Source organism: Rhipicephalus sanguineus, chromosome 1 (assembly GCF_013339695.2).
Source record: "Rhipicephalus sanguineus isolate Rsan-2018 chromosome 1, BIME_Rsan_1.4, whole genome shotgun sequence".
In the NCBI taxonomy this organism is placed as follows: domain Eukaryota; kingdom Metazoa; phylum Arthropoda; class Arachnida; order Ixodida; family Ixodidae; genus Rhipicephalus; species Rhipicephalus sanguineus.
Genome location: NC_051176.1, coordinates 265,445,732 through 265,457,569, shown reverse-complemented (window position 1 = coordinate 265,457,569; position 11,838 = coordinate 265,445,732). Strand labels below are relative to the sequence as shown.

Genomic DNA, 11,838 nt, shown 5'->3' with positions numbered 1-11,838 from the left:
GATCATCTGTCTCTTCTCTTTCTGTTTATAGATCGAACAAAACGGCTTGTAACAATACGTCGCATTACAAAATCACTGCGAACTACGTATGTTCTGAGCTACAAAAACACAGCATATCCCCAATCGACGAAGTGGCCAAAGCGTCTGCGTGTCGGCGACGGGTCTTGAGGCAATGCTTGAGGTTTAGGAGACTGTGAGTGCTGTGAGTGGCGCCAACGGCGCTGGTTAACCCGTACGAGTGGGCAAAGTGGAGTGCACGTCGCTGCGGTTGCTACAAGCATGAACCATGAACTGCGAAAAAAAAAAAAGCCATTTCGTTGAATCCCAGCACCTAGTATTGCTAGTATTGCTACAGGCAGGGGGCGCAAGAAGTGCACCGGGAACTGTGGGCGCGTGAAGGAAGAAATAAAACCAAATAAAATCTATCAACTTCATGCGTGAGTGTACGACACCGATAGCCTAGTACGGAGGATGACGTATGGGCATTATGATTCCATGCTTCTATTTGTTGAATGTTTCCTGAAAAGAAAGACTAGGCGTACGTCACAGCCATTGAGAGAAAAGCTTGTCTTTATTATTGAGCAGACGACACAGTATTACGCGTGCTTTGATGTCTTTTTAAGTGAGACTTTGCATAAAATGCTAGATGTGAAGAATTCTCCTTGTCTCTAATTAAGCTAAACAAGACGCTGGATCGTTCAAAACAAACAAAACGGAACCAAAACAAACAAAGCGAGCGGAACAAACCAAAGAAACAAATCTATAGCAATTATAGCGCTAGTGGCGCTATCTGTTGGATAGCGTTGACTACGGCCGCCTGTGCAGCGGGGCAGCGGTGCCTGTGAAAACAAAGTCGCAAAGTGTTCGTGAAGTGTGATTTATGTTGCTTAGCCCTGATAACTAGATCGTCTGTTCATCTTGAAGTTCCTGAAGAGTACCATGTGTAACAGCGATTTTATGGACGGCATTTCGTTGATTTACCTCGTGAGTACGCACTATGAACCGCTGATCTTCCGGCACAGAGGCAATCGAAAGCACCCTGGAGTGGAAATCGTGATATAGCAGTAGCGCACAGCCAAAAGCGATTGAAATGGTTGAGCTGAAATTTTTAGTCCTTCTCTGTGTTTGTTCAGGGATGACGTTCGCGTGGGCTCAGAAAGCACCAAAGCTGAGCCCTCTGCAACTACCCAAAGACCTTGTCGCTGGCACGGATGTCCGCCTTACGTGCAGTGTAGTTGTTGGCGACACTCCCTTGGAAATCCTGTGGTACCAGAATGAGAAGCGCCTTACTTCTTTGTCTTCGGTTAAGGAAGAGACGGGCACACACTTGTCTACTTTGTCCTTTAAGCCACTCAGTGAGGACCACGGTGGAACATACAAATGCATGGCTAGAAACGCTGCTGGTGTGGACAGTGCATCGGTGGAGCTTGTCGTGAATGTTGCGCCCCGATGGATGGTGGAACCATCTGACGTGAAAGCTGCAGAAGGGAGCACAATTATTATTCATTGCCATGTGAAAGCTACTCCTGCACCGCGGATCGCATGGGCGCATGACAATGGAGCAAGAGTCACTCAGTTACAGGTAGCTGGTGAAAACTCCGATCGCCACAAACTGCTATTAAATGGCACGCTTTTAATACGCGATGTTCAAAAATCCGACTCTGGGATGTACACATGCAACGCGAACAATGGAATCGGTTCAGGGCTGAAGAAGGCCGTGGCTGTTACCGTGTACACAGTAGCTCAAGCACAAGTTCTGATGCAACATCTCTCGGTGCAGTCTGGTCGTACTGCCAACCTCACTTGCATTGCTACAGGCGATCACCCAATAGTGGTCACTTGGCTGAAGGGTGATAATTCAGTTACAGCGAACAGTCAACTTTACGACAGAGTCATTGTATCCAATGACACTCAGAAAGAACGATTGGTGTCTTCACTGATACTAAAACATGTGACAGCTGGTGATGCAGGTCGTTACACATGCAAAGTAAAGAATGACTATGCAGAAGACACCAAGGCTATTCGACTAAATGTCCAACAACCACCTTCTAATCCCACCGAGGTTGAAGTATCGGATATGTGGAGTCGTAGTGCCAGAATCCGCTGGAAGAGCCCTTCAAGTTCATCCGTTTTGTCATACCAAGTGCGATTTTGGTCGCACCGAGACGACGAAATGTTGAACCATACTGTCCGTGGTGGTGTCACCACGGCTCTTGTCCGAGATCTCCATCCTGCAACTGAATATAGAGTAGCTGTTGTAGCAGTGAATTCAGCTGGTACAAGTGAATCTTCCCCTGTAATTCGATTTAACACAACACAAGAAGAGCCATCTGCTGCCCCTGTCAATGTTCGTATTGAAAAGTCAGGGGCAACTTTTGTACTCATCACATGGAGCCCTCCTCCGGAAAGCGATTGGAATGGAAAGCTTCTTGGCTATTACGTAGGGTACAGCAGCACATCAGAGTCCTCCAGGAAGAGCCCTTTTTCTTACCACACTGTTGGTCCAGACCAGGGCAGCTTTACGCTGCGAGGTCTTGCAAAGGCCACATCTTATGTGGTTGTGGTGAAAGCATTTAACACAGTTGGAAGTGGTCCTCCATCACCGCCATTACCTGTGACCACCTTGGATGGTGACTTTCCTCCAGCACCAATGCTCAGTGTCTCTGCTGTTGATCAGACGTCTGTGCAAGTCACCTGGATGTTCAGTGTGCCTGTCCCACACAGGGTCACAGGTTACACACTGCACTATCGACAGCCGGGCGATTCCTGGAAAGAAGTATTTGTAGCCTCAGGGAAGCAGTCCTCTTACCTTCTGTCAGGCCTTGAGCCTTCCCTGCCGTGCCAGGTGTATTTGATAGCCCATAGCCGACAGGGCAACAGTGAGCCTAGTGATGTGCTAAATGTGCCGTTGACGGTGACATCAGTTGCACAGCAACCAGGCTCGTCATCATCTTCAGACACTGAGCTACGAGAAGTGCTCTATGTAGTTGTGCCCATTGTGACGGCTACAGCGCTGGCTGTAGTTCTGGTAGTCTCTGTCTGCTTCTGCTTATATGTACGCAAGACCCGCCCACCGCCACCACCCCCTGCCTATGCAGATTTTCCCAGAGACTCAGACTTTACTTTTGCTGTTCATGGCATGCCTCCCCCTGGTAAGGCTACCCCTTACTCAACAATGCAGAGGTCCACAGACAATGAGGGCATTTATGAATCCATTGTCGACATGCGGACCTTGTCTTTACGCCGGAAACAAGCTGCCCAGAATTCCCTAAGGAAAGGGTCCATGGACTTGGTTGACGTGTGTGTCGTGTGAACCATCAATATCTGCGAGAAATGTATTGCATAGACTATGTCAGCGAAACTTGCTATGTTCAATTATGTTCAAGCAGGCCAACAATATGCAGTCGACAACTTATGTGATGTGTTTTATAGTGTATGCTTCAAATGTTAGTTTTAAATGTCCATGCTTCACATACAAAGCAAGCACACTTACTGGTCATTCTGTTACATTTTGTGTGTGTGTGTGTGTATGTGTACGTGCATACTGTAGCATGTAAGGTGAATGAAAGGAGTGCAATGTGTTGTCACATGTGGAATTACACGAGCGTTAACATTTTTCACCGACTTATATCACTATTGTGCAAACCTGTCGTAGCATTCTACTTTTCAGGTGCCGATTGGGATGGAAGCTTATCGAGCATGGGAACACCTGCCACAATATATTGCTCTGTTGTCTAATGGCATGCCATTTGGGCAGCACCTGGGCTGCCACCACGATTAGAAACAGGGTGACAATGAAATTGCAACATTAATCACACATGGACCACAGTTAAGCCATCTGTTTAATTAAAAGCAAGTTTTTATTCTTGTGGCGATCATGTGTTATTTGAAATGCTTCTAATCTGGATGGGTCAGCAGCATAAGCTCTCAGATGACAATCAATATGTACTGCGTCTTGCTGATTATATAGAGCTTATAACCAAGCTGCAAGTTCTTTACATACAAATACAAAGTAAGCAATTTATTATCGTCTTCATAATAAATTGCTTACCTACCCTCTTACCTTCGTGACGAGACTTTCTTCCTTGCAAGGCCAAAACTTTATTCACACTATACTCGCGGACAACTTTTCTTGGCAATGAAGGGAAGACTACAGAGCTAAACTAAGCGTGTGCTACCGCTGAAGAATACAGTCCCGCAATTGCGTCCTTGTTTTCTGCACGAGAATTAAACAAGACAAGATTGCTCTATTTTCTACAGGACACTGTTTGAAAAGAGGCGCCGCACGCAATAAGGAGATATTTATATTGGTTTTACTCTATGCAGTGTCATTTCGTATTTTTGCACGAGTAAAAACGTCGCACCTTTTGCGTGCACCTCACAGTCGAAATGGCGTCTTCGTCTTAAGATGAGTGCTCGTCACCCTCCAGCATTTCCGAAGACTCGCTGAAGGAGCTTGTGACAAATTTCACTGACAAATGGCTGTCTAAGCAGATGGAGCAAAAGGTATGCAATGTTATTGTTCGAGCACAGCCGCTCGAATAATCGAATGGCCGTCAAAGGAGATACGGAAGGTTTACAAACTGAAACTAAATTCAAAACGTGCGCCGAACCGGACTACTTCGTGGAGCAGTACATGTGCAGTACTCCTCTCCTGTAGCCTTTCCTTCACTGCCAAGAAAAGTTGTCCGCGAGTATACACATATTTAAACAACTCTTTTTTTCTTTTTCTTTTTGTGGCCAGGTACTCATTCCAATATGTGCTTAACAAAATGTGTCATATATGTTGGGAGTCATCTAGGCTACCTTGTGATCAGGTGCCATGCCACTGCATGGCTCAGCAATGTATTTGGCAATGCTCTTCCTTAATCCTTAACTTCTCTCCCATCTGTACTATAGAAATATGGCAAGGTGTTATTTATAGCAAGCTTTGGCAAAGATTTTTATTTTTTCTCAATGTCCCTCACTTTAATATCTACAAACGCTAAAGCTTAACAAGCACTTTGTCATTGCAGAAAATGCAACACGCATTATAATGCTTAGAATGTTACTGGAACTGATTGTGTTTATAGTATTTATGCACTGAAACTGCTCCTCTGTGCTATTCATTGATAGCCATTTCTTGATGTGCTTAATTTATCATTTTTATGCAACTGCAACATAAGTATTAAAATATATATGTATGTATTTTGTTTTTCACTAGAACCAATTGCACAACCAAAGTTAGTTTTTATCTGCTGCCGTAACGAAGCCTTCAATGAGCTTAGATCAAGGTGCAACATTTTTGGTCAAATTTTAAGCATTCCATGGAATTGTTTGTTCTGGACAATTGTTTTTTCTTTCTTAATACTAAGGATCTTTTGTATTATGCATATATCGAGAGACTGTCATGTTATTGTTCAAGCCAAAGAAAGGAGATGCATTACGGATCATGCCCAAGCTGCTGACTTGCTTATTCAAAAGCATTATGAAATTCTTAAAAGAAATGTTGTTGGATGATTGACCATGGTACCTTGAAGGACCACTGACAGCCAAATTTTTGCCCGACTTTCATGCTTTTATGAGTAAGTAGGTCAATGTCTGATAATCGCTGAACAAAACCCCATAGCAACAACATGATGTATAATTATTGCTGACATCAATTATGATCAAGTTTCTATGATGTGACATTTCTATGACTCCTGGTGCTGGCAAAGTATCGTACAGAGCCCGAGGCGCCGCTGAACACCTCATACTGGTGATGGTATCGTGAGAGTGCTGCCAACTTGTATAAGCAATCTGGATTTTCTAAACAATTTTAAAATCCGTTCAAGGCAACATTCGCCACCATTACTCTGTCAGAGGTGCAGGAGAATGGAAGTAACACAAGCATCTCAGGTTTGAAATTTTGGTGTCAGTGGTCCTTTAATATCTTGAAAATGATATCACTTGCAGCATCTCGCTGAACACATTGGTGTTTACATGAATGCAGAGATCATATTGGTGTCTGTGTCATTAGAAGTGGGAATATGGGCAAGTTGGTAATCCATGCTGAACTACATGGGGACTTAAAAAAGAGGCACAAATTGTGCTTTTGTGCCTCCTTACTGGATCTTCTCAAGTTGCATTATTCTCTGTTCAGCACGTCAAAGCAGTTTTGTTATGTTGCAGTAGTAATGAGTTCTTGTCAGTGCCTTCTAGCTGTGCAGGTTTAGATTAGTTAGTCATAGGCATGGTGATTATTAACCTTTGTGAGCTACAGTAATATTACATGAGCCCTTATTCATATTCTGTAAACTTTTAAGCTTTCCCATATACACAAGCTGATCCTTGCAGACTTGGTAGTTTTACTGTAAACAGCTGAGTGCATCTTGCAAATTATCATTTAATTACATGATCTATAGCACATACAGGTGAGCACACAAAATTAGCGAAGACAGAAGACACAATGTTCTAATCTTGTATCTGCGATTTTGTGCACACTGTTTAAGCTAAAAATAATGTAGTAGAATACCTTCAGTTATAATACTAGACGTACCATCAGGCTACCCCATGGTGTGTGGCAGTGGTTTTGCCACCCGTCACTCCAGCTGACTGCCCATCCCTACGATTACCCATCCACCTGTTGCAATTCAACTACAGTTGCAAATGATCAGCACATGTGGAATATGGAAGTTTGTTCAATCATTTTGAGTTGCTCCGATTATTTTGTGTATGTTTGCATTACTAATTAAGATCACCTACAAAATTTTCAAAAAATTATGGGGAATAAGGTCTCGGTGTAGTTATAGAGTGTGTCCAGAAACATCTTGCGATGTCTTTACGGTAGTTCATACAGAAAAAAATATGACATAACATGCCTGGAATGCAGCATTGATAGTTGTGTTTTCAAGAAACTACACCCACATGTTAGCTAAGAAAGTATGCTAAGCAGGGTGTTTAAGTGGGCTTCCTGTACTAGCCTACCGCTAATCATTGCTAATTATTAATTAGCACTAATCATTGAAAATGTTTAGTGGTAGGCTAGCAAATTTCTTTTTTTCACAACAAAGATCCCATCATGGCTAATACAGGACTCAAGGGCCAATAGCTTTTCTTTGATGAGCATGCATACTGCAGTTTTCGGAAACAATTACGAGCACTTCGATCCTTGTACGCCGCTGCATAGAGGGATAATTTGTTCACATTTTACCAGCTTTCTTCAAAGCCTAAAAAAGGGCTACATAAGCAATAATGTCTTAAAAACAATTGGGTATTTCTGAACACTTTTACACAACTATTTATGCAAGATGAATGCCTAGAAATGCGCATAATTGATCTTAGTTAAACTATACTCTGTCTCAGTAGTTCATTGCAGCACTGTGGAAGCCGCGGGACTCCTTAGCCAATATGAAGGGCAAAAGCCTCTCATGCTATGTTCATTCATGCTGCGTCGTCTGCTCGGCACCTGCTCACTGTACTGTCGATACTTGTTCCCTGGTGTGTTGATGCAGTAGATGTTTGAGAATTGTAACAATAAGTTGCATTTACATAAATGTGACAGTGGGGCTTCACATCATCTATACCAGCTCTCAGCTGTGCCTTGCAGCCTCTTTAGTCCACACTACGAAGCGAAAGCCTCTCCAAATACATTCACCTATGTCGCATCACTTGTTAAGCGTCTAGTTGCCATTTGTTTTCCAATGTCCTGACGTGCCGTACTAGAGAAGGGTGGTGAATTAACAATGAAGTGAATAATTCGAGTTTTTTAAGTGTTTCGCACCATCAGTGCATTGCTAACAAGCACTAACACTGTGATGCCACAGCTAAGTTGAAACTACTTTTGCAGCTCAGTATCACCTCTGTAGGCCTAGAAAGTGTCAAAACAAACAGCTGATCTCAATAGCAGTGACAAAGCACCCCTGATGCTTCATCCTCAGCATGACGTAACGTGAAGCGGTGGGCAAGCAGTAACTTTTATGTTCGGATCCAAGCGGACAGTCGCATCTGCATTGGTGCTATTATTTTGCTTTGTAAACGCGGTTACCGGCTGTTATCTACACAATAATTTAAGTTATATGACGTACAAGTGAAGCAGACCTAACATGCTGCTGTAACCTAGAATATACCAAACAAAGCTATAACACTCGATCGTGCCAATAACCAGGTAATTGCATCTGAAACTGTTATACTGCACCAAGCTATGGCTTGCATACACCTCGTAGCTTCGGCACTGCTGCAGGTTACTTGTGAGATGGAGTATAAGTGCACTAGAACTGTTCATAGTAACTCAATACAGCTGCAAATGGTAAAGCAGCTCCCATTCACCGAGGGTATGCACTCAAACCTCGATATAATGAACACAGATATAGCAAATTATTGGTTATAATGAAGTAAATGAAGAATAGTCTTGTTATAGATACAGTGCTACGAATATGCATTTATTACGAATTTTCGGGTATAACGAAGCTATTTTTGTGTCAGGTGCGAATTTGTTATTATAAGGTTTGAGTGTACTTTTTTTTTATTCAAGTTTTTATGAAATGCCCAGCATATTGCTAAAAGTGCTTCACTATTGTAAAATGAATCTTTATTTGTAAGTGTTGCACTCGGGCATACTGAAATGGGCAGTTTAGTGCAGTAATGCAGTGCTGAAATTTTGTAATGTCGGGCAAATGCAGATGTAATGTTTCGATCGTTTCACTTCACTGGAAACAACTTGAAAACAAAACTTCTTTCTTACTTTCATATTTATTTCTGACAAGATTTAGAAGCATGACACTGTAATGTACAGACGGGTCCATTATTAAAGGGAACACTTGCGTGCAGGGCATGTTTGGATTACGCTCTCTTGCAAAAACATAGTAGCTTAGATTTGCATAAAACTACTGGTGGTTGACAGTTCTGCCTCATTTTGACAGACTCGTGCAGTGCATTAACAATGTTTCCCTGTCCACTTGCTGTTAAACGGCCAGCAAAATGAAAGGTGCTCATTGGAGTGTTCCCTTTAAAAGTGGACCGTACTATACATTCACAAGTACTAGTTCGGAGAACATGTTACACAAAAAAAAGAAAAAAGAAAGCCAAATTGCAGTCAAAGCCGGCAGCATGAAGTGTACTAGCGCAGATGTTCAAATTGAAGCACTGTAGTGCTTTTCCAATGGCCAATCTAATTGTTTTTTTTTTTTTGCTTGCATGCTCTCCAAACATTTACTTGTGATGGTGCCTTGTTAGGACATTCTTCATCTAGCCATTTCTTGTATTGAAATATGAAAGAACAAAAAGTCATCATTGTGATGCGACTGATTGCATGCTGTCGCATACTGCCTTTACTATTTTGTTTTTCTCTTTTAGCAATGGATGAAATCATTCCTCATTAAATCTACAACTTTTATGTCAACCACTTGTGCTGCAGGCGTATTGGATGGGATGTATTCTCGGCACCAGAATTGAGGCGGCAGAAGAGCCACTGAAAAATGCAATATTCCATAAACTTGGCCATAAAGCTTGAAATTTAAATGTGCAGTCTGCAAGAAAACTATTTTTTATGCCTCTCATGCCTTGTTTTGGTGCCAGCGGTACATTAACCGACAATCCATTAATTTGCGCTCCTTTTATAGCAGTCACGGTGTAAGAATATACTCGGGTGATGACACTCTTCCCCCAACGCATGGGAAACCGCAATCCACGCGCGTCCAGATAATGTTCGGATTCTTATCAGATGACTTGCAGAGGGCGCTACGAAAAGCGGGGCAGTCGTCTCCATAGCAACGTGCATGCTGCTGATAACGTGCATTTTTCTGTGCCATTTTGCTGGATAATGTGCATCCGCCAAGCGGCGTCGAGGGGCGAAATCGAGAGAGCAACAGGAGAGGGCACGGCGAGCACGGTGGCGATGACGTAGCACCACCGTGATTCGGCTACTCGCGGGCGCTCTCCGCCTCAAGCCATTAGATGGCGCACCGCTCAACGGACCGACGACCGAACATTTTCTGGCCGCTTAGGCGAGCGCAGTGTCAACACCTGGATATTCTTACACCGTGATAGCGGTGCTGGCACCACTTGTCAGACCTTAAACAATTGTTAAATATTTTCTTGCATCTTTGCCATTCTGGGATAAAATACTTTTGCATCAATAGCATAAACAAGAATTAAATTGTTGAGGAAGCTTGCCTTTACGAACATTTTTTGGAGGCTCTACAAAAACATTAACACCACTTTTGGAAGCCGCAATAGCTGTGGTGAAAAGTGGCTGGATAAATGTGAATGAATTTTATGAAAGGTTTCCTCATTATTGGTTTCATGATGCTTCATTGCATGTTTCATGATGTTGAATTTTGTCATTTTTCGCAGAGCTGGACATTTTTTTAGCCTTCCTAATTGACAGAGCATCAGATAGGTCTCTTGGAATATGAAAGGGTGCTGCAAGCGACCTACCTTTATTATCCTGTAGTTATACTGAGTGAGGAGGATTATCACAGCTTCTTGCATGGGAGAAATTGAAATCGCACATTAAAAACAAATGATATCTGCTTGCTTCACATTTACACAAACGTGACGAGTAACCTACATCAAGCAAATATTTAAATTTAGTTGCAAAGTATTGCTGTCATACACAGTGGCAAAATGAATCTGAAACGTTTGACCTGCTGGGATAGCTCCGTGGATATGGAATTGTATTGCTGAGCATGAGGTAGCAGGTTCGATTCCAAGCCACAGTGGCCAGATTTCAATGATGGTAAGATGCTAAAACATTCGTACTTCAATTTGTATGCCTCAGTAGTCAAACTTAATCCCGAGCCCTCAGCTGTCCCATGGCGGCTTTTGTACATTAAGTTCCTCGAATAAATCAACTGAACATCTGAAATCTTCTAGTACGCAGAGAATGTATTGGTGTCAATGAGCCAAGCCTTATACAGCCAGCTGCTACACTGTGCCATCAAAACACCTTGTATATTGCAGTCGCAGCTTTCTAAATTTATAAGAAAGCTGGGATGTGACGGTATGTGTTCTAAGAGCAAGAATAGAGATGCATAGTTGAGCAGGATTCAGGTATTTAAATGGTGAAGGACTTACTTGAAGTGTAAAGAACACCGATGGCCATATGGCTCATTTGTTAATTGTATAGTTGCATTTTATTTTTTATTTTGCCATGAAATATGCACCTATTGTTGAAAAAACTGTGATGTATGATACATATAGGTAGGCGAGAGGATTAGCCACATAATAGTGACCATTTTTATAACGGGCGACTTGAGTCGTATGTATGTATTTAATCTCACTTGCTCAACGTGAATGAAAGGTGGTGGGTCATGACTTTGCTGTCAATGTAGTCACTGCATTCACTTATTAGTTACTGGAGCTTACTGAAATTTATGTGAAAGTGTTTATATTTCTCACATGTTTAGAGACACAGTGATGACTTGCGGTTTACAAGTGTATCCCTGTGCCAATGTATCAATGTAGTCCTGCATACCTTCAACACTTTCCAGCATCAGATTTTCATGTATATTAAAAAAATATGTGGTGATGAAGCTTCCAGGTCGGAGGTCATGAACTACGGTCAGGCACCGGGCCATGTAACATGGCACATGGCTTTTCACGGACTGTCTTGAGACATGCTTGGCAGAGGGTAGAGTTGTGAAGCTAAGGTAAGTTCAGGGCTGCAGATTGGGCTAGTTGGATTTGGTTTGTGGTGGAAAGTAAACAGTGCAAACACAGGGGCAGAATAACAGAAGGACATAAGTTCTGTCTCTGTATTTGCACTTTTGTTTATTCCATCATAAGGTAAGTTTGTGTTTGTGGAGGAGAATGCAAAGTCTTAGCAATAGATATTTAAGCTGAAAACAAGTTGACTTAGAATCTCGTGCAACCTTGCAG

General features: G+C 42.5%; 1 protein-coding gene across 1 annotated transcript; it reads left to right on the top strand.

Moving 5' to 3' along the window:
* The first annotated feature begins 840 nt into the window (after positions 1-840).
* Positions 841-3,483, top strand: LOC119378888 (Down syndrome cell adhesion molecule-like protein 1 homolog). The gene has a single exon (XM_049411676.1). It carries the CDS (start codon positions 1,091-1,093, stop codon positions 3,311-3,313), a length of 2,223 nt encoding a protein of 740 aa, XP_049267633.1. The 5' UTR covers positions 841-1,090; the 3' UTR covers positions 3,314-3,483.
* The last annotated feature ends 8,355 nt before the right edge of the window (positions 3,484-11,838 follow it).